This window comes from Rhinoraja longicauda, chromosome 3 (assembly GCF_053455715.1).
Source record: "Rhinoraja longicauda isolate Sanriku21f chromosome 3, sRhiLon1.1, whole genome shotgun sequence".
Taxonomy (NCBI): Eukaryota; Metazoa; Chordata; class Chondrichthyes; order Rajiformes; family Arhynchobatidae; genus Rhinoraja; species Rhinoraja longicauda.
The window spans coordinates 552809-580772 of NC_135955.1; the positions used below are offsets into that span (position 1 = coordinate 552809).

General features: G+C 47.2%; 1 protein-coding gene across 1 annotated transcript in view; it reads right to left on the minus strand.

The window, feature by feature from the left end:
• The window catches only part of nup155 (nucleoporin 155), a 111867-nt gene that overhangs the window by 40795 nt on the left and 43108 nt on the right, over nt 1-27964 (minus strand). The window contains exons 16-22 of the mRNA XM_078430845.1: nt 26637-26722; nt 23346-23408; nt 22952-23111; nt 14558-14624; nt 10567-10682; nt 9897-9994; nt 2421-2554 (exon numbers count right to left, since the gene is read on the minus strand). Of these exons, the coding sequence (XP_078286971.1) occupies nt 2421-2554; nt 9897-9994; nt 10567-10682; nt 14558-14624; nt 22952-23111; nt 23346-23408; nt 26637-26722 (724 nt within the window). The remainder of the gene's footprint in view (nt 1-2420; nt 2555-9896; nt 9995-10566; nt 10683-14557; nt 14625-22951; nt 23112-23345; nt 23409-26636; nt 26723-27964) is intronic.

Consider the following 27964-nt stretch of genomic DNA (forward strand, 5'->3'; position numbering starts at 1 on the left):
CCAAAAAACAAGTTTTTTGGACGAAATTTCGTCACCCACAGTCCAACAATAAGAGCAATAAAATAAGCAAATTACACAACCCCAACCAACACAAAACCCCCCAAAAAGAAACATCCATCACAGTGAGTCTCCTCCAGTCCCCTCCTCACTGTGATGGAAGGCCAGAATGTCTTTTTCTCTTCCCCTGCCGTCTTCTCCTGCGGTCAGGCTGTTGTCGTTGCCATGTTCCAGGCTGCGCCGGACGGTGAAATGTCCGCAACGGGCCGACCCAAGCCCCGCTGCAAGTCGGGGCAGTCGGGGCTCCCGACATTGAAGCCCCCGCCGAGCAGAGAAAATTCCGTGGCCTATTTCAGGCCGCGCCGGACGGTGAAATATCCGCGGCGGGCTGACCCAAGCCCCGCGATCCGGGGCGGGCGAACACGCTGCCGCTGCCGGAGCTCCCGATGTCGGCATCCACGCAGCCCGAGCCTAAGGCGAGTCGCAGCCGCTCCCGCAGCCTCCGAGGACGGCCGGCTCCGGTGGTGATAAGTCCGATCCGCGGGCTCTGCGAACCAGAGCCCTGGAGGCCGCCAGCTCCAGGAGTTGGGCCGATGGTAGGCCGCAGCAGGAACGGAGACACGGCCCAGAACACAAAGGTCGGGTCTCCGTTCGGAAGGGACACATATTTACAATGTTACAGTTCCCCCCCTCCCCCCCCCCCCCCCACATACACACATAGTACAAAAACACAAAAACACCACATCACAACTACAATTAAGACAACAAAAACAACAAAAACACAAAGACAAATGGACTGCAGGTAAGCCGCAGCTGCTAGGGCAGCGCCGCCATCTTGTCTCTACAATACCATTCCACAGCTTCCTGCGCTCCAGAGTTGAAGTGTATCCCTGGAAGAATATCCCGGGAACTGAGGAGCATACTCAAGATCTCAGGAAAACAGGAGGGCAAAAAGGGGGCAAAAAATTGCTCTGGCAGATAAAATTAAGGAAAATCCAAAGAGATTTTATGTTCATTAAGGGAAAGAGGGTAACTAGAGAGAGAATAGGGCCCCTCAGCAACCAAGTCGGTGGGTTATGTCTTCAATGAGTATTGCTGCTGTTTTAACTGTGGTGAAAGACACGAAGACTGGGTAACTTGCGACAGGAAATTTTGATGTTTTGAGACCAATCCATATACGGTCAAGGAGATGCTGGATGCCTCAAGGTGTGTGAAGGTAGATAAATCTCCTCGGCCAAACAAGAGTGGACATTGGACCACTGGAAAGTTATGCTAGAAAAGTAGTAATGGAGAGTAAAGAAATGGCAGACGGAATGAATAACTTATTTGTGTCAATAGTCGCAGCAGAAGACACCAACGTGCCTGTAATTCAAGAAAGTTGGGGAGCAGATATTAGTGGAGTTGCTATTACTGAGGAGAAGGTGCTAGCGAAGCTGAAAGGTCTAAAGGTGGATTAGTCACTTTCATCCCAGGTCTGAAAGGGGTAGCTTTAGAGAATGTGGAGACATTAGTGTAGATCTTTCAAGAGTCACTAGATTCAGGAGATTCAGAGGACAGTAAAATTGCATATAACAGACACAAAAAGCTGGAATAACTCAGCGGGACAGGCAGCATCTCTGGAGAGAAGGAATGGGTGATGTTTCGGGTCGAGACCCTTCTTCCGTGTCTCGACCCGAGACGTCACCCATTCCGTCTCTCCAAAAAAGTGACGATGATAAAGGAAACAGGCCTTTGTTAGCTGTGGGCTAGGAACAGGAAAAAAAAACTGCAGATGCTGATTTAAATTGAAGGTAGACACAAAATGCTGGAGTAACTCAGCAGGTCAGGCAGCATCTCGGGAAAGAAGGAATGGGTGATGTCGCTGGTCGAGACCCTTCTTCAGACTGATGTCAGGGGAGGGGGTGGGACAAAGATAGAATGTAGTCGGAGACAGGAAGATTAGTGGGAGAATTGGGAAGGGGGAGGGGATAGAGGGAAAGCAGGGACTATCTGAAGTTAGAGAGGTCAATGTTCATACCGCTGGGGTGTAAACTACCCAAGCGAAATACGAGGTGCTGTTCCTCCAATTTGTGCTGGGTCTCACTCTGACAATGGTGGAGGCCCAGGACAGACAGGAGAGGGCTAGCTGAAAATGAGTTACAGACAATGCGACTCAACAAGACAACTTTGAAGCTGGTATGACTTGGGTGGGGGAGGGATGGAGAGGGAGGGGATGCAAGGGTTGCTTGAAATTAGAGAAATCAATATTCATACTGCTGGATTGTAAGCTGTCCAAGCAAAATGTGAGGTTTCCTTTAACATGGTGCTCACAACTGAACACAATACTCTAAATGTGACCTCAATAAGCGTGGAACAGTATTGTGGGCAGGTTGAATGGAGAAACATTTTGAGACAGATTATGGCACAATTAACGATGTTGCTACCTTCTGTAAATCTGCGATGACAATGCTGAATTGGTGATCACACAGTAGCTTCCACAAAGCAAGGGTCTGACTGGTGTAATGGATCAACTGCTGCATCCCCTGCAGTGACAGCTTTTCATAGGCCTGGGCTTCAGCTGTGGGAGAAAGCCATTGCTTAGTACTGAGGCAGAAACAAAGTCCATTATAGTGATAGAGAACAATATCAATACTTGCAGAGTTTAGGAAAATAATTTCATATATCCCAACTCCACGCAGTTTATTTTATTTATTCATTCACTTGCGGCAAGTTTTGTTAAGAAGTGACCAAGAAGATCAACAAGGCCAGGGTGGTAGATGTTAACTACGTGGATTTTGCAAGGCCTTTGACAAGGTCCACATGGTAGGCTGGTTTGGAAGATCAGATTGTATATAAGGGTAAGATAGTCAGATGGATTGGTGGTAAGAGACAGAGGGCGGTAGTGGAAGGTTGTTTTCTAGATTGGATGCCTATGACCTGTGGTGTGCCACAGAGATCAGTGCTGGGTAAGAGTTTCATTCTTCCAGTCCTTGTCCAAAGAACAATAAAACACTCTTGTCTCTTAGGATCCACTGACGCGCCATTATTTGCCGAGCTACATTCCCTGAGATTAGATGTACAAAACATTGGTTAGACTGCACTTAAGACTGGACAGTTCTAGTGGCCACATTAAAGTCATACAGCGTGGAAACGGGCCCTTTGGCCCAATTTACCCACAGTGACCAACATGACCCATCTGCATTAGTCCCACCTGCCTTGCCTGCATTTGGCCCATAACCCTCTAAGCCTATACTATCCACAAATGATTCTTAAACTTTGTAATAGTACTTGCCTCACCTACCTCTGTACTCTCTGTGTCAAAAAAGTGCCCTCTCAGGTCCCCATGAAATCTTTCTCCCCTCACCTTAAACAGGAATGATGTGCAGAAGGGATTCTCCAGGCTGATCCCTGGAACGGAAAGTTGTCATGATACGGAGATGGGATCGGCTGGGATTATCACTAAAGTATAGCAGGATGACAGATGCCCCCATGAGGGTTTATAAAGTTATGAGGGCCACATATTGGAGAGACTTTTTATTTTGGGGGGGTGGGGGGGAGTCTGCAACTAGAGGACGCAGGTTTAAGAGAGGTGGGAAAATTGAAGGAGATCTGACGGGTAAATGCCTGACACAATGCCAGAGGAGATGGTGGAGGCAGGTACATTCTGAAGGGTCTATTGTCTATTGTCCCGATCCAAAACGTCACCCATCCTTGTTCTCCAGGGATGCTGCCTGACGTACTCCAGCACTTTATATCTTTGTCTGTAGACAAGCATCTACAGTTCCTCGTTTCTACAATTGCAAAGTTTCAAAGGTATTTGGACAGGTACATGGATAGAAAAAGTATAGAGGAATGCAGGCCTAACACAGACAAATGGGGTGAGCATAGATATCAGGATGAGGTGGATTGAAAGGGCCCATTTCAGTGCTTTACGATTCTATGGTTGGATCCAGTATTACCCTTTCTCTTGGGTAGACACAAAATGCTGGAGTAACTCAGCGGGTCAGACAGCATCTCCGGAGAGAAGGAATGGGTGACATTTCGGGTCAAGACCCTTCTTCAGACTGATGTCAGGGGAGTGATCAAGACAGATGTGTATAACAATTCATTCTTCCCTCGCACAATTAAAGCATGGAGTAGTCTTCACCCTACTATAGTTACTCAACCAGGCGCAACTAAATTTAAGGCAGCTCTTCTTCTCCAAGAAGCCCTTCTTGCTTAAGTCCATACTCCACCACCTCCAATTTAAATTCTATTTGGAATATTTTGGAGGACCAAGAACCAAGTGGGCGATACAGTGATAAAATGTAGTCGGAGACAGTAAGACTGGTGGGAGAACTAGGAAGGGGGAGGGGATAGAGAGGGAGGGAAAGCAAGGACTACTTGAAGTAAGAGAAGTCAATGTTCATACCGCTGGGGTGCAAGCTACCCTTTCTCTGGGACGATATCTAAGTAAAGGCTCATAACGATCTCCAGGACACACATAGAAAAACTCTATCCCTCTACACCTTTCATCCCATTCGGTAATGGAAAGTTGAAATCCCTTACCACAATAATTCTACTACTTTTACATCTCTTTGATTTGTCTACATATCTGTTCAATCCTCTGTTAACAGTTAAGAGGCCTGTGGTTTACCAGCAGGAACGTCACCCCTGCCGTTCCCCCCCATCAACTCTGCTGATGTGAGGCTCACTGGCCTATAATTTCCTGGATTCTCTATACTTCCCTTCTTACACAAAGGAACAACATTGGCTACTCTCCAGTTCTCTAGCACCTCACCTGTGGCTAGAGAAGTTACAAATATCTTCGCCAAGGCCTCTCCAATCTCTTCTCTCACTTCTGTCAATAACCTAGGGTAGATTTTGTCAGGCCCTGGGGATTTATCCACCTTCATACTCTTCAAGAGTCCCCGCACTACCATGATCTCAAACTAACATATTAATATTCTCCACACTTTGTTCACTGGCTGGCTCCTTTAGTTTGGCTCCTTTAGTTTAGTTTAGTATACAGCTCAGAAACAGGCTCTTCCACCCACCGAATCCGCACCAACCAGTTATCTCCGCACATTAACACTACCCTACACACACTAGGGATCATTTTGCATTTATAACCAAGCCAATTAACGTACAAACCTGTACGTCTTTGGAGTGTGGGATGAAACCGAAGATCTCAGAGAAAACACATGCAGGTCACGAGGAGCACGTACAAAATCCGTACAGACAAGCACCTGTAGTCAGGATTGAACCCGGGTCTCTGGTGCTTTAAGGCAGTAGATCCACTGCTACTGATGAACGCTGATGCAAAGTACTCATTTGGAACCTTACCTGCATCATCTGAATTCAAGTGCAAATTCTCTCCTTTACCCTTGAGTGGCCCTACCTTCTCCCCACTTAGCTTTGTTTTATTACATACGTATAAAAAGCCCTGATATTTTCTTTAATCCAACTTCCTAATAACATTTTACGACCCCTTTTGGCCCTTCTATTTGTCCACCCGAGTTCTTTCCTGCTTGCTTTATATTCCTCAAAGTCTAATCTAATCTTTCTAAACCTTGTATGTTTTTATTTTCTTTTTGATCAAATCCACAATATCTTTGGTCATCCCTTTCTTTGCTATTCTTATCCTTATTGGAACAAACCTTTAAGCAACTCCAGGTCAGGAGTGGGCTCACCCAATAACAACTGTTCCTAATTTACTCTTCTTAAGTCCTGCCTAAAAATGCAAAAATCTGCCTTATCCTAATTTGGTATCTTTCCCAAAGGTCCAGACTTATCCTCACAGGAATCCTTCTGGGAAACACTGAAGAAATTCCGCTTGGTCTGACCCGTTTGCACTGACAATAATGGGAAAGTTAAAGTCGCCCAGACAACCAAGATTTACCCATACCACAAGGCTTGGATTCATTGGATTCATCCATGCCAACCTGGATGCCTACCTGAGCTAGTACATATGCCTGTGTTTGGCTCATATTTCCCTAAACCTTTCCTATCCTTGTATCTAAATGTCTATGCTGTAATTGTACCTTCCCTGGCATTTCGTTCCACAAACCCATAACCTTGTGTGAAGAATTCGCACCGCAGATCCCCTTAAAACCTGTCCCTTTCAGCAGAAACCCATGTACTATAGTTTTAGATTTAGACAGGGCAGCACGGTGGCGCAGCAGTAGAGTTGTGGCATTACAGCAAGTGCAGCGCCGGAGACCCGGGTTCCATCCCGACTACGGGTGCTGTCTGTACGGAGTTTATACGTTCTCCCCGTGACCTGCGTGGGTTTTCTCCGAGAACTTCGGTTTCCTCCCACACTACAAAGACGTACAGGTTTGTAGGTTAATTGGCTTGGTAAATGTAAAAATTGTCCCTAGTGGGTATAGGATAGTGTTAATGTGCAGGAATCGCTGGTCGGTGGGCCGAAAGGGCCTGTTCCCGCGTTGTAGCTCGAAACTAAACTAAATTTCCCTACCCTGGGTAAAAGATGTAACCATCCACACTATCCATGCCCTTGATATGGTCACATCCGTCCTATAATCTGGCTACCAGAACTGCACACAATATTCCACGTGCGGTCTCACTAATGCCTTGTACTCAATACCCTGTCCAATGAAGACAAGCGTGCCATAAATCGTTTTCACCACCTTGTCTACTTGTGTTGCCTTCTCACATATTACCCTTCATTACTGCAGGAATTGACTTCTTAATCAATAGTGACATTTTTCTCACTTTTACATTTTCCCTGCCCCTCTTGAAGCTTCAATGCCCTGGATGTTGAGTTGCCAGGCCTGCCCTTATTTCAGCTCAGTGCTAAACAACACAAGTTTATGTATTAGGAACAGAATCAGGCCATTTGGCGCATCGTCTACTCCGCCATTCAATCATGGCTGATCTATCTTTCCCCCTCAACTCCATTCTCCTGTCCTTTTCCCCATAACCCCAAACTCTTTACTAATAAAGAATCTGTCAAATTCTGCCTTAAAAATATCCATTGACGGCCTCCACAGCTGTCTAAGGCAATGAATTTCCACAAATTCACCACACTCTGACTGAAGAAAGTCCTCTTCATCTCCTTTCTGAAGGTACGTCCTTTTATTCTGAGGCTGTGCCCTCTGGACCTAGACTCTCCCACTAGTGGAAACATCCTCTCCACATTCACTCTATCCAGGCCTTTCACTATTTGATAAATTCCAATGAGGTTGCCCCTCATCCTTCAAAGCTCCAGCAACTGCAGGCCCAGTGTCATCAAACGCTCATTATATGTTAACCCAATCATTCCTGTGATCATTCTCGTAAACTTCCTCTAGACCCTCTCTGACACCAGCACATCCTTCCTCAGATATGGGGCCCACACTGTCAATCTATCGCTTTACTTCTGAGACTCGCTGCATTAAAATATGTGCTCTTTAACCTCCCGTTCAAGTCGAGTTGATTTCCATATGCACAAATTCAGTGGGGTACAAATATAATGAAAACCCTGCTTGCAGCAGGATCACAGGCACACACACTCAGAACACACAGCAGTAATTCCACATCAATTTTTCACAACCATGTCTGTGATTGAGTCTGAGCTTTTTCAGTGGACAAGCAAGTCTTGAAGGTGACGAGAGGCTGGCTGTGTCCGACCAACATCACCATTACAATAACTACTGGCCACATAAAAACATAGACATAGAAAATAGGTGCAGGAGGAGGCCATTCGAGCCAGCACCGCCATTCATTGTCATCATGGCTGATCATCCACAATCAGTAACCCGTGCCTGCCTTCTCCCCATATCCCTTGATTCCACTAGCCCCATGAGCTCTATTTAACATCTTCCCATCTCCACCCTTTTCTGCTTTCCAGAGACCGTTCCGTCCGAAACTCCCTGGTCAACTAGTCCCTTCCCACCCAAACCACCCCCTCCACAGGTACTTTCCCCTGCAACCGCAAGAGATGCCACACCTGTCCGTTTGCCTCCCCCCTCAACTCCATCCCAGGACCCCGACAGTCTTTCCAGGTGAGGCAGAGGTTCACCTGCACCTCCTCCAACATCATCTATTGTATCCGCTGTTCCAGATGTCAACCTCTCTACATTGGTGAGACTAAGCGCAGGCCCGGCGATCGTTTCGCTCAACACCTCCGCTCAGTCCGACCAAAGGCAAATCATGTCTGACGAATCTTATAGAATTTTTCGAGGATGTAACTAGTAGAGTGGATAAGGAAGAACCAGTCGATGTGTTATATCTGGACTTTCAGAAGGCCTTCGACAAGGTCCCACATAGGAGATTGGTGTACAAACTTAAAGCACACGGTATTGAGGGTTCAGTGTTGAGGTGGATAGAAAATTGGTTGGCGGACAGGAAGCAAAGAGTAGGAATAAACGGGTCCTTTTCGGAATGGCAGGCAGTGACTAGTGGGGTACCGCAAGGCTCAGTGCTGGGACCCCAGTTATTTACAGTGTATATTAATGATTTGGACGAGGGAATTGAATGCAACATCTCTAAGTTTGCGGATGACACGAAGCTGGGTGGCAGTGTTAGCTGCGAGGAGGATGCTAGGAGGCTGCAGAGTGACTTGGATAGATAAGCGAGTGGGCAAATGCATGGCAGATGCAATATAATGTGGATAAATGTGAGGTTATCCACTTTGGCGGCAAGAACAGGAAAGCAGAGTATTACCTGAATGGTGACCGATTGGGAGAAGGGGAGATGCAACGTGACCTGGGTGTCATGGTGCACCAGTCATTGAAAGCAAACATGCAGGTGCAGCAGGCAGTGAAGAAAGCGAATGGTATGTTGGCATTCACAGCAAGAGGATTTGAGTTTAGGAGCAGGGAGGTTCTGCTGCAGTTGTACAGGGCCTTGGTGAGACCGCACCTGGAGTATTGTGTGCAGTTTTGGTCTCCTAACCTGAGGAAAGACGTTCTTGCCTTAGAGGGAGTACAGAGAAGGTTCACCAGATTGATCCCTGGGATGGCGGGACTTTCATATGAGGAAAGACTGGATAGACTGGGCTTGTACTCGCTGGAATTTAGAAGACTGAGGGGGGATCTTATAGAAACATATAAAATTCTTAAGGGGTTGGAGAGGCTAGATGCGGGAAGATTGTTCCCGATGTTGGGGGAGTCCAGAACCAGGGGTCACAGCTTAAGGATAAGGGGGAAGTCTTTTAGGACCGAGATGAGAAAACATTTCTTCACACAGAGAGTGGTGAGTCTGTGGAATTCTCTGCCACAGAAGGTAGTTGAGGCCAGTTCATTGGCTATATTTAAGAGGGAGTTAGATGTGGCCCTTTTTGCTAAAGGGATCAGGGGGTATGGAGAGAAGGCAGGTACAGGTTACTGAGCTGGATGATCAGCCATGATCATATTGAATGGCGGTGCAGGCTCGAAGGGCCGAATGGCCTACTCCTGCACCTATTTTCTATGTTTCTATGTTTCTATGTTAACCTAGTTGATCTCCCGGTGGCTCAACACTTCAACACCCCCTCCCACTCCCAGTCTGACCTTTCTGTCCTGAGCCTCCTCCATTGTCAGAGTGAAGCCCAGCGCAAATTGGAGGAACAGCACCTCATATTTCGCTTGGGTAGTTTACACCCCAGCAGTATGAACATTGACTTCTCTAACTTCAGATACTCCCTGCTTTCCCTCTCTATCCCCTCCCTCTTCCCAGTTCTCCCACTAGTCTTCCTGTCTCCGACGACACCCTATCTTTGTCCCGCCCCCTCTCCTGACATCAGACTGAAGGGTCTCGACCCAAAACGTCACCCATTCCTTGTCTCCCGAGATGCTGCCTGTCCCACTGAGTTACTCCAGCATTTTGTGTCTACCATTACAATAAATATCATAGCCTGCAGTTATGATACAAAACGTAATGTGGATCAGGTAAATACCGCAGGCATAAGATGTGTTATAGTTATTCAACTGTTGGGACGAATTGAAGCTACTCACTGTGGAACTTCCTCTGCAACTCCTGTTGGACTTGCTGTGAGCCTCCGTCAGGGCGCATGAACCCTAACAGCCGCTGGGGCACGTTGGAAGCACTGAAACTGGAAAAGCAGTCACACATCACGTCTGTGTCACAGTGGACAGCTGCCCCTGCTGTGTTCAATCTACTGTCAGTACGGAGCTCTTGGTGATGGCAATGAGGGTGACAGGTGGAGTACCGGGCAAAGACATCCGACAAAGACGCTTCCAAACAATCAGGAGAAGGTGAGGAGATAAAGAGTTCTTTCAGTATCAGAATGTTCAAAGAAGAGCGAGGCAGAGACCAGAGCACGTGAGGATAGAGGGAGGGAGAGGGAGAGGGGGGAGAGAGAGAGAGAGAGAGAGAGAGAGAGGGAGGCGCGGGGCAAGAGAGAGAGATGTGTGTAGGATAATGCTAATTTGCGGGGATCGCTGGTCGGTGCTAACTCGGTGGGCCAAAGGACTTGTTTCCGCGCAGTATCCCTAAACTAAATTAAAACTTAACTGAACCGATACTTTTAAGAGAAGATACAAAAGCATTAACGGATGTAAAGAGGATGCCTTAAACTGTTGGGACCAGGTGAATGGCTCGTCTCCCATGTTGCACATTCTGTCTAATTCAAGATAAGCAGCCTCTGCTTCACATTGATCTTACCTCGCGATTCCCAGAGTTCCCGACCCAAACTGAGAGTTCCTGTCCAGGAATTCCCGCAATCCATTGAGTTCCAGCAGAACATTGGCCAGAATCTTGGCAGTAACGCTGCTCTCCAACTACAGAAGAAAAGCCAGTCAGCAAGGTGAAAAACTCACAGAAAAACAACTGCACACAGGTGGGGAGAGCTGCGGCCTTACAGCACCAGGGAAGCAGGTTCTATCCTGACTACGGGTGCTTATCTGTATGGAGTTTGTACATTCTCCTCATGACCACGTGGGTTTTCTCCGAGATCTTTGGTTTCCTCCCACACTACAAAGGCATATAGTTTTGTAGGTTAATTAGCTTGGTAAAAATGTAAATTTTCCCTAGTGTGTGTAGGATAGTATAAGTGTGCGGGGATCGCTGGTCGGCACGGACCCGGTGGGCTGAAGGGCTTGTTTCCACACTGTATCTCTAACCTAAACATGTGTGAAATTGGCCACTCTGGGCGGGTCTCATTGTCCCTGTCCACACACGGGCAGATCGGGCAGATGGTCAGTCTTGCCCCAGGCATGGGGAGTCTTAAACTCCTAGTTGGCTGAAAATGGGAGAGGAAAGATTTAATAGGAACCTGAGGGGCGCCTTTTCCTCAGATGGGTGCGTATATGTAACGAGCTGTTCGAGGAAGAATCGATGCAGGTACAATAGCAATATTTAAACGACATTTGGACAGATTCATTGATAAGAAAGTTTGAGAGAGAAATGAACTATGTGCGGGAAAATGGGATTTACATCAATAGTCATCTTGGTCACCAAGGACATTGGCCAAATAGCCTGCTTCCATGCTGTGGGCACAAATGACATCGGGAGGAAGAGGAAGGAGGTTCTGCAACGTGAGTTTGAAGAGTTAAGGGCCTGTCCCACTTAGGCAATTTTTTAGGCGACTACCGGCGACTGTACCCGACGACAATGCCGAGTCAGGTCGAGATTATACCGTCTTCGGAAACATCGTGAAATTTCCACGCTGTCAATGCTTCTCCGGCGTCCTAATTTTCGCTGAAATCACTGACAAGTCAGTAAGTACTTGAGAGTTTTGAAATGTAACATCTTGCCCGGGTTACTTGAAAACCAAGCTTCATGGTAACAAGGCATAAACTGGATTGACTTCCAGTTTACTAATAGCAGTATTAAGAAATTTAATTTTAAAAGTGGTTAAATGGAATTTTGTGAAAAGTGCGTGGGCATTCTTTGAAAATGTACGGGAGATGCATATCTGGTTCCTGGGTTGCATATCTGGGTTGGGAGCCTACTTTAAATGTGGAGTGCCTCCGAGATGGATTCTTAGGGCAGCTTGTACTGGAGCCTACCAGGGAGAAGGCAATTCTGGATGTAGTGTTGCGTAATTGCAAATTGTGGATTTGAAAAGGGAACTCAAGGTAAAAGAGCCATTAGGAGGTAATGATCATAATATGATAAGTTTTAATCTAGAATTTGAGAGATAGAAGGGAAAATCGGAAGTGTCAGCGCTACAGTTGAACAGTTATGGAGGCATGTGGGAGGAGCTGGCCAGAGTTGACTGGAAAGAGACCCTAGCAGAGAAGACGGTGGAACAACAATGGCAGGTATTTCTGGGAATAATACAGAAGGTGCAGGATCAGTTCATTCCAAAGAGGAAGAAAGATTCTAAGGGGAGTAAGAGGCGACCGTGGCTGACAAGGGAAGTCAAGGACAGTATAAAAATAAAAGAGAAGTACTATAACATAGCAAAGATGAGCAGGAAGCCAGAGGATTGGGACTGTATTAAAGAGCATCAGAAGATAACTAAAAAGGCAATACGGGGAGAAAAGATGAGATAAGAAGGTAAGCTAGCCAATAATATAAAAGAGGATAGTAAAAGCTTCTTTAGGTATGTGAAGAGGAAAAAAATATTTAGGACAAATGTGGGTCCCTTGAAGACAGAAGCAGGTGAATTTATTATGAGGAACAACGAGTTGAACCGGTACTTTGGATCTGTCTTCACTAAGGAGGACACAAACAATCTCCCAGATGTTCTAGTGGCCAGAGATCCTAAGATGATGGAAAAACTGAAGGAAATTCAGATTAGGCAGGAAATGGTGTTGGGCAGACTGATGGGACTGAAGGCTGATAAATCCCCAGGGCCTGATGGTCTGCATCCCAGGGTACTTAAGGAAGTGGCTCTAGAAATCGTGGACGTATTGGTGATCATTTTCATGTTCTCTCGATTCAGGATCAGTTCCTGTGGATTGGAGGGTAGCTAATGTTATCCCACTTTTTAAGAAAGGAGGGAGAGATAAAACAGGAAATTATAGACCAGTTAGGCTGACATCGGTGGTGGGGAAGATGCTGGAGTCAATTATACAATAAGAAACTGCAGAACGTTTGGATAGCAGTAACAGGATCGTTCCAAGTCAGCATGGATTTATGAAGGGGAAATCATGCTTGACTAATCTTCTGGAATTTTTAGAGGATTTTTTTTTTAGATTTAGAGATACAGCACAGAAACAGGCCCTTCGGCCCACCGGGTCCGCGCCGCCCAGCGATCCCCGCACACTAACACTATCCTACACCCACTAGGGACAATTTTTACATTTGCCCAGCCAATTAACCTACATACCTGTACGTCTTTGGAGTGTGGGAGGAAACCGAAGATCTCGGAGAAAACCTACGCAGGTCACGGGGAGAACGTACAAACTCCGTACAGACGGCGCCTGTAGTCAGGATCGCACCTGAGTCTCCGGCGCTGCATTCGCTGTAAGGCAGCAACTGTAGCGCTGCGCCACCGTGCCGCCCAAGGATGTAACTAGGAAAATGGACAAGGGAGAGCCAGTGGATGTAGTGTACCTGGACTTTCAGAAAGCCTTTGATAAGGTCCCACATAGGAGATTAGTGGGCAAAATTAGAGCACATGGTATTGGGGGTAGGGTGCTGATATGGATCGAAAATTGGTTGGCAGACAGGAAACAAAGAGTTGGGATAAACGGGTCCCTTTCAGAATGGCGGTCAGCGATTAGTGGGGTACCGCAAGGTTTGGTGCTGGGACCGCAGCTATTTACAATATACATTAATGACTTGGATGAAGGGATTAAAAGCAACATTAGCAAATTTGCAGGCGACACAAAGCTGGGTGGCAGTGTGAGCTGTGAGGAAGATGCTATGAGGATGCAGGAAGATTATTATATGAATGATGTCAAGTTACGAAAAGGGGAAGTACAATGAGATCTGGGTGTCCTAGTTCTCAGTCACTGAAAGTAAGCATGCAGGTACAGCAGGCAGTGAAGAAAGCCAATGGAATGTTGGCCTTCATAACAAGAGGAGTTGAGTATAGGAGCAAAGAGGTCTTTCTGCAGTTGTACAGGGCGCTAGTGAGCCACATCTGGAGTATTGTGTGCAGTTTTGGTCTCCAAATTTGAGGAAGGACATTATTACTATTGAGGGTGTGCAGCGCAGGTTCACGAGGTTAATTCCCGGAATGGCGGGATTTCCGTATGTTGAAAGACTGGAGCGACTGGGCTTGTATACTCTGGAATTTAGGATGAGAGGGGATCTCATTGAAACAAATGAGATTATTAAGGGATTGGACACGTTAGAGGCAAGAAACATGTTCCCGATGTTGGGGGAGTCCCGAACCAGGGGCCATAGTTTAAGAATAAGGGGTAGGCCATTTAGAATGGAGATGAGGGAAAACCTTTTTCACTCAGAGTTGTGAAGCTGTGGAATTCTCTGCCTGATTAGGCGGTGGAGGCCAATTCTCTGGATGCTTTCAAGACAGAGTTAGATAGAGCTCTTAATGATAGCTCTTTCTCTGTAGCTGTTACACAATATTTTGCAGTTTACTTTCCTCATTGCATGACCTGGTGTGCTTGTATTCTTTTATTGTACTCCTGCATATGATTTGACTGATCAGCAGGCAAAACAAGATGTTTCATTGTTTCTCAGTACGTGCATTAATACACAGCTTCCCATCGCAAGTCCCTTTAAAATGTGTACTCACCAGTACTGCCTGCTGCCTGCAATACTGCATTGTCTGTTCCATCACAATACTGCTGTCCCAAATGTTCCTGAAATATCAACGGCATGCTTGCTGTAACACTAAAACATTGTAACACTATACGCCATTATGACCTGATGAGCCAAAACATTATGACCACCTGCCTAATATGCTGTTGGTCCTCCGTGTGCAGCCCCATACGCAGCAGCGTGCGATGCACTGTGTATTGTGACACATTCCTCCCGTGACCATCATTAAAGTTTTCTGTGACTCGTGCCACAGTCGACCTTCTGTCGGACCAGACGGGATAGCCTTCGTTGCCCACGAGCATCGATGAGCCTTGGGCGCCCAACACCCTGTCGCTGTTTTGTGGTTTGTCCCTCCTCGGACCACTGTCGGTAGGTACTCACCACTGCTGACCGGGAGCACCCCACAAGCCTTGCCGTTTCAGAGATGCTCTGACCCAGTCGTCTGGCCATAACAATTTGGCCCTTGTCAAAGTCGCTCAGGTTTTACTCCTGCCCATCTCTCCTGCATCCAACACATCAACTTCAAGAACTGACTGTTCACTAGCTGCCTAATATATCCCACCCCTTGACAGGTGCCATTGTAACAAGATAATCAATGTTATTCACTTCGCCTGTCAGTGGTCACAATCTTTTGGCTGATCGGTGTAATCTGCATTACGGTATTTTTCTCCTTGCGCTGTTGTTCTTAAGAATGGGAGAATTGTACTAAAAAATGGTAGATTGACTGGATAGCACATAAAACCTTTCACTGTATCTCAGAACACATGACAATAATACACCAATCATCCCAACTCAGGAATCCACCCCAGTTACGATTTGTGTACAATCTTCTAACATGTATTGTGTACAGTTTTGGTCTCCTAATTTGAGGAAGGACATCCTTGTAATTGAGGCAGTGCAGCATAGGTTCACGAGATTGATCCCTGGGATGGCGGGACTGTCATAGGAGGAAAGATTGAAAAGACTAGGCTTGTATTCACTGGAGTTTAGAAGGATGAGGGGGGATCTTATAGAGACATATAAAATTATAAAAGGACTGGACAAGCTAGATGCAGGAAAAATGTACCCAATGTTGGGAGAGTCCAGAACCAGGGGCCACAGTCTTAGAATAAAGGGGAGGCCATTTAAAATGAGGTGAGAGGGAACTTTTTCACCCAGAGAGTTGTGAATTTGTGGAATGCTCTGCCACAGAGGGCAGAGGCCAAATCACTGGATGAATTTAAGAGAGTTAGATAGAGCTCTGGGGTCTAGTGGAATCAAGGGATATGGGGAGAGGTTGGGCACAGGTTACTGATTGTGGATGATCAGCCATGATCATAATGGATGGCGGTGCTGGCTCGAAGGGCCGAATGGCCTCCGCCTGCACCTGTTTTCTATGTTTCTATGTTTCTCGCAAGAATGTCCTTCCTCAAATTTGGAGAGGGTCCAAAGATCCTTCTGAAGAAGGGTCTCGACCGGAAACATCACCCATTCCTTCTCTGCAGAGATGCTGCCTGAGCCGCTGAGTTACTCCAGCATTTTGTGTCTATATTCAGTGGTGGGATAGGTTTGATGGCCTGAGGCCCTACTCCTGTTACCACCTTCTTGTATTCTTGAGAATTTCCTGTCAGCTCTCCAATGCACGTGTGTCTTTCCTGTTGCGCGGCTACCAGGATTGCACACACTACTACGATTGTGGCTGAACTAAAATTTATAAACTTGTCTCAAAACCCTTGACTAATAAGACAAATAGCCTTTTGGCCTAGTTCACCTACTAGACCGCCATGTTCAGAGATCTTTGGACTTTATTATGTGCATCCTATCCTTATTAGTTCTTAAACCACCTCACTTTTCCGAATTAAATTACATCTGGCAACGACCATTTTACAAACTAACCCATATCATGCAGAAGCCAAAGACACCGATAAACAATATTACTATTTTCAAATCATAGAAACATAGAAAATAGGTGCAGGAGTAGGCCATTTGGCCCTTCCAGCCAGCACCGTCATTCAATATGATCATGGCTGATTATCCAAAATCAGTATCCCTTCCTGCTTTCTCCCCATATTCATTGATTCCGTTAGCCCGAAGACCAAATCTAACTCTCTCTTGAAAACATCCAGTGAATTGGTCTCCACTGCCTTCTGTGGCAGAGAATTCCACAGATTCACAACTCTCTGGGAGAAAAGGTTTTTCCCCATCTCAGTCCTAAATGGCCGACCCCTTATTCTTAAATTGTGACCCCCGGTTCTGGACTTCCCCAACATCGGGAACATTTTTTCTACACAGTTCCGTAAAGTATATTATACATAAGTACAATCTTAGCTTGGGTACAAAATGTTCAGCAATGGTCCACTGAGACAATATACAGGTTGCCAGGTTTTATTTGAGAAGGGGGGCAAGGGTTACTCGAGTCTGAAGGGTCCCGTCCCAAAACGTCACCCATCTGAGTTCTCCTGTGCCTGACCTGCTGATCATCTGCAAATATTGATCATACCTCCAAATTGATAACATAGGACAACAAACGTTAAGGGTCATGCCACTGTTCCATGTGGTAAATCTGTTAACAAGCTAATTTTGGCTCCAATTTGCCAACTTGTCCTCTACCCCCAGGGACTACAACCTCTCAGGCCAGTCTCAACGTGGAACCATCACACCACATCAACTGCACTGCCCTCCTTTCTGGAGCTGATCTTCATCTCACTGTGTACTCAGACAGTTTTCCTCACTGTCCAGAATTCCAGTAGAGCCATTACATTACATTACATTCCCTTGATTCAGATGACCAGATGAGCCAAAAGAGTCCATAAATTGTCTATAGCGAGTCGGATTAAAGAAAAACACAAGGCTTTTAAACATACATTAAAAATAAGAAGGTGACCAAGGAGAAGGTGGGATTGCCTGAGGATAAAGGAACGAGTGAACTATTATTGGTTATTTATTCGTCTGTTTGTTTTTTTTAATACATATACATACTGAATTTTTTTGTTGTTTATTATGGGTTTTTACAGAATACTATGTTACATTTCAGTTGTGCTGCTACAAGTAAGAATTTCATTGTTTTAGGACTCTTGACTCTCGACTCTTGAAATTGAGCTTGGCGTCAGAGGATGTAGGCGAGGTACTAAACAAGTACTTTGCATCTGTGTTCACAAATGTGAAGGACATGGAGGACAGCGAGATCAGCTTTGAGAATATTACTATGTCTGTGATCAAGGTGATGGTGGTTTGGGCCTCTTGAGCTTAACACCTTCTTTGCCCGCTTTGAAACTGGCAAAACCACCTTGAGTGAAAGAACCCCAGCCGAGGCGGTGGGACAGGTCTTGCAACTGAGCACACAGGAGGTACAACGCGCTCTGCAAAGGGTCAACCCACGCAAGGCTGCAGGACCGGATGGTGTTCAAGGAAGGGTACTGAAGGACTGTGCTGAACAGCTGGCTGAGGTATTCACCAGGATCTTTAACCTGTCATTATCTCTGGCTACGGTCCCCAAGTGCCTGAAGTCGGCTATCATAGTTCCGGTGCCGAAAAAAGCAAAGATCTCCAACCTGAACGACTACCGCCCGGTTGCCCTAACGCCGATTGTCATGAAGTGCTTTGAGAGGCTAGTCCTCTCACACATCAAATCCAGCATCCCTGACTCACTGGACCCACATCAATTTGCATACAGGGCAAATAGATCTACAGAGGACGCCATCTCTCTGGCTCTTCACACTGTCCTGACTCACCTAGAGAGACAGGGCACGTACGTGAGGATGCTATTCATAGACTATAGCTCCGCCTTCAACACGGTCATCCCCACCAAGCTCATCACCAAACTCCACCAGCTAGGCCTTAGCTCGTCATTATGTGACTGGATCCTGGACTTCCTGCTGGAACGACCGCAGGCAGTGAGAATGGGCCCGCACCTGTCCTCCACTATCACCCTGAGTACCGGCACACCACAGGGCTGTGTTCTGAGCCCCATGCTCTACTCCCTCTTCACACACGACTGTGTTCCTGCATTCGACACCAACACCATTGTCAAGTTTGCAGATGACACAACGGTGATCGGGCTGATCATCAACGGGGATGAAACAAACTATAGAGCGGAGGTGCAGAACCTGGCGGACTGGTGCTCGGATAACAACCTGTCCCTAAATACCACCAAGACCAAGGAGCTGATCATCAACTTCCGTAGGTCACATAACGGGGAATATGCCCCGATCTCTATCAATGGGGTCAGTGTGGAGAGAGTGTCCAGCTTCAAGTTTCTGGGCACTCACATTTCGGAGGACCTAACATGGTCCAATAACACTGCTGCGCTGGTCAAGAAGGCACAACAAAGACTGTTCTACTTAAGAACACTGAAAAAGTCTGGTCTACCCCAACAGCTGCTGACGACCTTCTACCGCTGCACCATAGAGAGCATCCTAACGCATGGAATCCCTGTGTGGTACCTCAGCTGCACGGAGGCAGAAAGGAAAGCTCTACAGCGGGTAGTCCATAGAGCTCAGAGGGCCATCGGAACACAGCTACCAGACTTGGAGGGCATCTACAACACACGATGCCTCAGAAAAGCCACCAGCATCCACAAAGACTCTTCACACCCCTGCAACAGTCTGTTCGAACTCCTTCCATCGGGCAGACGATACAAGGCCTTCTATGCCCGCACCTCCAGACTCAGGAACAGCTTCATACCCAGGGCCATAGCTGCTATGAACCGGTCCTGCTGAGCCGGATGGCCACAACGCATAGATCAACTTGCACTTTACCCTGTCCAAAACTGTTACAACTGTTCGTTTCGTTGGGTTGCTGCTGTCTAAATTACCTAAATTAGTGCATCGTATGGGAGGCGCATTCCCAATCTCGTTGTACCCCTGGGTACAATGACAATAAAGATATATTGTATTGTATTGTATTGTATTGTATTGAAGAGCATCAAGCTGGATAAATCCCCAGGACCTGATGGGATCTACCCCAGGTTATAAAGAGAAACAAGAGCGGAGATTGCAGAGGCCGAGATGAAGATCATTGCAACTTTCTAGTAAAAGGAGAGGTCCTAGAGGACTGGAGAGTAGCCAATGATGTTCCTCTGGTTCCCTTCCTTAGGAAGGGAAGATGAGCGTCATAGTCATACAGCGTGGAAACAGGCCGTTCGGCCCAAGTTGCCCACACGACCAACATGGCCCATCTACAGTCCCTCTAAACCTATCATACCTATCATATCTAAGTACGTTTGGCCCATATCCGTCTAAACCTATCCTATTAATGTACCTGTCTAAATGCTTCTAAATGAAAATTTAAGTCATTGTTAGCCGGTGAGCCTCACGTCAGCAATGGGGAAGTTACACCAATCATCCCAACTCAGGAATCCACCCCAGTCACGATTTGTGTACAATCTTCTAACATGTATTGTGTACAGTTTTGGTCCCCCAATTTGAGGAAGGGCATCCTTGTAATTGAGGCAGTGCAGCGTCGGTTCACGAGATTGATCCCGGGATGGCGGGACTGTCATAGGAGGAAAGATTGAAAAGACTAGGCTTGTATTCACTGGAGTTTAGAAGGATGAGGGGGGATCTTATAGAGACATATAAAATTATAAAAGGACTGGACAAGCTAGATGCAGGAAAAATGTACCAGAACCAGGGGCCACAGTCTTAGAGGATTCTTTGGGATATGATTTACTCCCCATTTGCAAGGTAATGGGGGTAATTGGAGACAGTCAGCATGGCTTTGCACACAGCAGATCGTGTCTTACAAACTTAATTGTGTGATACAGCTTTATAAGACTTTGGTTAAGCTGCATACGGAGTGTAGTGTGCAATTCTGGTAACTCCATTACAGGAAGGACCAGGAGCTCTGGAGATGGTGAAGAAGACATTTATCAGAATCCTGCGAAGATTATGTGCTATGCGTTGCAGAAGCGTGGACTGTTTTCTCTGGAACGGCAGATGCTGAGGGGAGATCTGATAGAAGTATATAAAATGATGAAAGGCATAGACTGTTGGGAGTCTTTTTTTCCCAGGATGAATATGGCAAAATGCTAGAAGGCATAGCTGTCAGGTAAGCAGGGCAAAGTTTAATGGTGATGTACAGGGCGTGTTTATTTTATTTTTACACAGAGGGCGATTGATGCCTGCAATATACTGCAATATACTGCCAGGGCTGGTGGAAGAAGCAGAGACAGAGAGGCGTTTAGACAGGTACACAGATATGTTGAGAATGGAAGGATATGGATCATGTTCAGGCAGATGAGATGACATCTTTCCACAGATAAGGAATTGAGACCTGTACGCAATATTCCAATGTAGCCTCATGAAGATGAATTACCAGACTGGAGGGGGGCTAATGTGCTTTTATTCAAGGACAACAGGGAGAAGTCTAGGATATACAGGCCGATTGGCCAAACATCAGTGGTGAGTACATTACTGCAAAGAATTCTGAGAGACATAATCTACCAGAAGAGTAGACAAGGACTTGGTAAGATGAAGACTGATGAGAGATAGTCAGCATGGCTTTGTTCCTGGGAGATCACCTGTCACAAAGTTAATTGAGTTTTTTTGAACAAGTGACAAAGGGAAAAGATTGACACAAAATGCTGGAGTAACTAAGCGGGACAGGCAGCATCACTGGAGAGAAGGAATGGGTGACGTCTTGGGTCGAGACCCTTCTTCAGATGATAAGGGCAAGGCAGTTGACGCTGTCAACTGGACCTTTGACAAGGTCCCATGTGGTAGGATGCAAAATTGGTGGGAGGAGGTGTGCTTTTCATATTGAAGAACTGAGTGGCCATATGGTGAACACTGCCCGGTGCATCATGGGTTCTGACCTCTCCATCATAGAAGGGATTTACAGGAGTCGCTGCCTCAAAAGGCAGCCAGCATCATCACTGACCCACACCCCCCTGGCCACACACTCACTGACCCACACACTCACTGACCCACAACCCCCTGGCCACACACTCACTGACCCACACACTCACTGACCCACACCCCCCTGGCCACACACTCACTGACCCACACACTCACTGACCCACAACCCCCTGGCCACACACTCACTGACCCACACACTCACTGACCCACACCCCCCTGGTCACACACTCACTGACCCACACACTCACTGACCCACACCCCCCTGACCACACATTCACTGACCCACACTCACTGACCCACACACTCACTGACCCACTCTCACTGACCCACACACTCACTGACCCACTCTCACTGACCCACACTCACTGACCCACACACTCACTGACCCACACTCACTGACCCACACCCCCCTGGCCACACACTCACTGACCCACACACTCACTGACCCACACACTCACTGACCCACACACTCACTGACCCACACACTCACTGACCCACACCACCCTGACCACACTCACTGACCCACACACTCACTGACCCACACACTCACTGACCCACACACTCACTGACCCACACTCACTGACCCACACACTCACTGACCCACACCCCCCTGGCCACACTCACTGACCCACACACTCACTGACCCACACCCCCCTGGCCACACTCTCACTGACCCACACCACCCTGACCACACTCACTGACCCACACTCACTGACCCACACTCACTGACCCACACTCACTGACCCACACACTCACTGACCCACACACTCACTGACCCACACCCCCCTGGCCACACACTCACTGACCCACACACTCACTGACCCACACCCCCCTGGCCACACTCTCACTGACCCACACCACCCTGACCACACTCACTGACCCACACTCACTGACCCACACACTCACTGACCCACACACTCACTGACCCACACTCTCACTGACCCACACACTCACTGACCCACACACTCACTGACCCACACCCCCCCTGGCCACACACTCACTGACCCACACCCCCCTGGCCACACACTCATTTCATCCCTGCCATCGGGAAGAAGGTACAGGGGTCTGCAAACTGTGAGGTCCAGATTCAGGAATAGCTTCTTCCTGACAGCCATTAGGCTATTAAACACTACAAGTTCAAATAAGCTCTGAACTACATAGAGTTGGGGGCATTGGTTTTATCTTTTTGCACTATTATTGTTCATTTTTATGTGAATAGGTGTGTGTGCATATACACACTGAACTTTTTTTTCTCTTTCATTATATTGTTTAGAGTGTACTATGTTTACATAGCTCTTAGGGCTAACGGAATCACGATGAAAATGCAGGAATGGGGTAGTGATTGTGGATGATCAGCCATGATCATATTGAATGGCTCGAAGGGCCGAATGGCTTCCTCCTGCACCTATTTTCTGTGTTTCCATGTTACATATTCTGCTGTGCTGCTGCAAATAAGAATGTCATTGTTCTATCTGGGACGATAAAGCACTCTTGACTGCTTGATACATTTGTAAGTAAGCTCAGACACATACCCTGTGATCCTGGTGAAGTAAATGCAGATCCCATTATGCTTTCCGGAAAACACGACTTCTGGGCCAGACATGGTGGGGATCTGGGGCTGAGGAACACCGGCATAGTGTGAGATGCTCCCGGGAGAGAAGAGAGGCGTTGACATTCCCACAGGCTTCAAAACTGCAAAGTAACACAAATCATGGAGACACAAGCAAACCGACCACACATGAGAACCTGGGGGCCAGAGATATTGGAAAGGGGGTGGGGGCAGACTGCGGCGGGGGAGGGGTGTACCGAAGAGGTGGACGGGCAAATGGGGACAGGGGGCTGGGAACACAAATGAAGGGTGTGATAAACAAATGAGAGGAGTGAAGACATTGTATAGCAGTGATCAGTTGACAATTTAAACTGTACCTGAAGCTTGCATGGCTGATAGACATGGGCTGAGGAACGGACTCCCAGGAGGCACCGTAGGACCTGAGGGGGAATGGGGAGGTGAAGAAAGAGAAATACAGACAGGGGAAGAGAGAGGGGGGAGAGGGAGGGGGGGAGAGGGGAGGGGAGAGAGAGAGAGGGGAGGGAGAGGAGGGGAAGGGGAGAGGAGAGGGGAGAGGAGAGGAGAGAGGGGAGAGGGGAGGGGGGGAGAAGAGAGAGAGAGACGGGGGAGGAGAGGGAGAGGGAGAGGGAGAGGGAGAGGGAGAGGGAGAGGGAGAGGGAGAGGGAGAGGGAGAGGGAGAGGGAGAGGGAGAGGGAGAGGGAGAGGGAGAGGGAGAGGGAGAGGGAGAGGGAGAGGGAGAGGGAGAGGGAGAGGGAGAGGGAGAGGGAGAGGGAGAGGGAGAGGGAGAGGGAGAGGGAGAGGGAGAGGGAGAGGGAGAGAGAGAGGTGTCATTTAGGGTCAACATGGAGTCAGAGTCTGGTTAGAAAACTGGTCAAGCTTAGTCTAATCAATTATCAGGGATGACTTAAAAATATCATCCTGACCAGTTTGTGTGATAGACCCATTTGTCCCATATCTCTCAAAACTTTTTAAATCCATGTACTTGTCCAAATGCCTTTTAAACATTGTATTTCCCCTTGCCTCTGACACTCAATCCATTTCCACACCCCATATGCATGAAAAAGTTGCCCCTCAGATCCCCTTTAATTCTTTCCCCACTCACCTTAAACCTGGAGAAACATACTCTCAACATTTAAGAAGTATCTGTACAAATACTAGAGTCGGCAAGGTTATGAAGCAAGTGCTGATAAATGGGATGAGCAGAGATGGGTACGGAGATACAAGACTGCAGATCTGGAATCATCAGCAAAACACAAAGTGCCGGGGGAACTGAGCGGGTCAGGCAACATCCGTGGAGGAAATGGACAGATGACGTTTTGGAGATGGATACTCAATCTGTTCCCTGCAAAGGTAGAGACAAAATGTCTTTTGCCTTCCCAGGAGGCACCGTAGGACCTGAGGGGGAATGGGGAGGTGAAGAAAGAGAAATACAGACAGGGGAAGAGGGGGGAGAGAGAGGGGGGGGGGAGAGGGGAGGGGAGAGAGAGAGGGGAGGGGAGAGAGAGAGAGGAGGGGAGAGAGAGAGAGGGGAGGGAGAGGAGAGGGGGGGAGAGGAGAGAGGGAGGGAGATTTGGACGAGGGAATTCCTTAATGATTTGGACGAGGGAATTGAATGCAACATCTCCAAGTTTGCGGATGACACGAAGCTGGGGGGCAGTGTTAGCTGTGAGGAGGATGCTAGGAGGCTGCAACGTGACTTGGATAGGTTAGGTGAGTGGGCAAATGCATGGCAGATGCAGTATAATGTGGATAAATGTGAGGTTATCCACGTTGGTGGCAAGAACAGGAAAGCAGACTATTATCTGAATGGTGGCCGGCCGATTAGGAGAAGGGGAGATGCAGCGAGACCTGGGTGTCGTGGTACACCAGTCATTGAAAGTAGGCATGCAGGTGCAGCAGGCAGTGAAGAAAGCGAATGGTATGTTGGCATTCATAGCGAGGGGATTTGAGTATAGGAGCAGGGAGGTTCTGCTGCAGTTGTACAGGGCATTGGTGAGACCACACCTGGAGTATTGCGTACAGTTTTGGTCTCCTGATCTGAGGAAAGACATTCTTGCCATAGAGGGAGTACAGAGAAGGTTCACCAGATTGATTCCTGGGATGGCAGGACTTTCATATGAAGAAAGACTGGATAGACTCGGCTTGTACTCGCTGGAATTTAGAAGATTGAGGGGGGATCTTATAGAAACGTACAAAATTCTTAAGGGGTTGGACAGGCTAGATGCAGGAAGATTGTTCCCGATGTTGGGGAAGTCCAGAACAAGGGGTCACAGTTTAAGGATAAGGGGGAAGTCTTTTAGGACCGAGATGAGAAGGGTTTTTTCACACAGAGAGTGGTGAATCTGTGGAATTCTCTGCCACAGAAGGTAGTTGAGGCCAGTTCATTGGCTATATTTAAGAGGGAGTTAGATGTGGCCCTTGTGGCTAAAGGGATCAGGGGGTATGGAGAGAAGGCAGGTGCGGGATACTGAGTTGGATGATCAGCCATGATCATATTGAATGGCGGTGCAGGCTCGAAGGGCCGAATGGCCTACTCCTGCACCTATTTTCTATGTTTCTATGTTTCCTCACAGCGAGGAATGTGGAATGCACTGTGGTAGATGTCTATGGTTAAATTTTATTTTATGTGGCTGTGTGTCTGTCTTGTTGCTTTTTACTTATTATGCCTGTTTTGTAACTCAAATTTCACTGTACCTTAATTGGTATATGTGATAATAAATTGAATCTTGAAAATGCTGGAGTAACTCAGCAGGACAGGCAGCATCTCAGGAGAGAAGGAATGGGTGACGTTTCGGGTCAAGACCCTTCTTCAAACTGAAGAAGGGTCTCGACCCGAAACGTCACCCATTCCTTCTCTCCAGAGGTGCTGCCTGTCCCGCTGAGTTACTCCAGCATTTTGTGTCTACCTTCGATTTAAACCAGCACCTGCAGTTTTTTTCCTGTTCACTGCAGTTTTTTTCAGTATTGGCGTTGACCCGAGTATACCCGAGAGTGGCACTGAACAGGTTAATAGTTGTCGTGGACGTTGTGGATCAAAAGGCCATTTGCTGTGTTCAACGACTCCATGGAAGTTGGTGCATGGGATCAGCGCCAATGGTTGCTTTGAAACGCACACCATCCTGGTTAGTACCGGTGTCAGGGCGAGGGGGAGACGGCAAGAGAATGGGGCTGAGAGAGAAAGATACATCAGCCATGATTGAATGGCGGAGTAGACTTGATGGGCCAAATGCCACCGAAGGCAGTGGAGGCCAATTCACCGGATGAATTTAAAAGAATTAGACAGAGCTCTAGGGGCTAGCAGAACCAAGGGATACGGGAAGAAGGCAGGCATGGGTTACTGATTGTGAATGATCAGCCATGATCACTATGAATGCTGGTGCTGGCTCGAAGGGCCAAATGGCCTCCTCCTGCACCTATTTTCTATGTTTCTACGTTTCGAAATGGCCTAATTCTGCTCCTATAACTTATGAACTGAAATATGTATTGCCATTCTTTATCTTCACTGGAATTAATCTCTTATTTTCAAACCCTGGCCCTAGTTCTTGGTTATGGGCTGAACAATTGAAGTCTTGCTTGGGACCAGGGATGCTATCTGAGCCGCTGAGTTACTCCAGCTTTTTGTCTCTTTCTTCAGGAGCAATACTGACCTGGGTGTGGGGAGCTGAAGATGGGTCCCACGTTCATTGGCTGCTGAATGGCAGCTGGGAAACGCATCTGTGCTTCTCCACCGTACCTGCAAGAGATGAGTTGTCACAGCTGTAGCCTGGGCTGTGTTGCTCTGGCTTCTATCACACTCTGCCCCACTACCTCACCTCCACGGCAAAACCTTGTAAACTGCGCCATCGCATTAACCCACTCAGTGCCAAACAAGCACATAGATCTCTTTCAATCAACAATACAAAACTAGGTGTGCTTGTGAGGTGTAAAGAGGACAGCAAGAGGCATTGAGGTGATTTAGTTTAGTTTCGATACAGCCTGGAAACAGGCCCACCTAGTCCACGCCGACCAGCGATCCCCGCACACGAACACTATCCTACACACACTACAGACAATTTACATTTACACCAAGCCAATTAACCTACAAACCTGCACGTCTTTGGAGTGTGGAAGGAAACCGAAGATCTCCGAGAAAACCCACGCAGGTAACAGAGAGAACGTACAAACTCCATACAGACAGCAACCATAGTCAGGATCGAACGCGGGTCTCTGGCGTTGTAAGGCAGCAACTCTACCGCTGCACCACCATGTGGATTTCAACAAGATTATGCAGGATAATGTGCATAAAATGTACCCATTAGTAAGAAATACAAAAAGGCACGAAATTATGTAAAAATCCTGATACACAGGGAAACGTTGACTTACAGTGACCCAAGTGAACTAAACCAGACTATTAGGGGCAGGACTTACTTGCATCTGGAAAAGCATGGACTAAACCAGATTATTCAGGCAAGTGAGTGAGGTCAAAAAAAAGGAAAAGAGCTGAGCGCTTACACAAGGTGTACAACGGGGGTCAAACAAAAAAGGGGGGTTTGAAAATTTACACAAAATTACCAGTTTCAAGTCTCTTTTAGTGCATTTTAAAGTAAAAACAGTCATTAAAAAATAACGTGAATATGACACTGTACACTAATAACAGTTTGAAGTAAATTCGCACATTAATTGATAATCAGCCCAAAAAGCTGATAATTGGCTTTTCTGCTGTTTTATATTTTAACGCTGTCTTAATTAATTTAGTTATATAATCTTGCGCTTAAATTTAATATTTACTGATTTTCTGGCACTCTTGGTTTCAGAGCTGTGCTGGTTTATCCAGCTGGCCAAGGAAGTCGACTATGGGGATAGATGTGCTGGCTCCAGCTGGGCTGGAGTTCCAGAGCCCCGGCCGCAGGTTGTAAATTCAACCCACCAATCGATCGGCCGTGGAAGTCCCGATGAGGTTGAGATTGGCAGCCTTGCCCAGCCTAGGTGCCACATT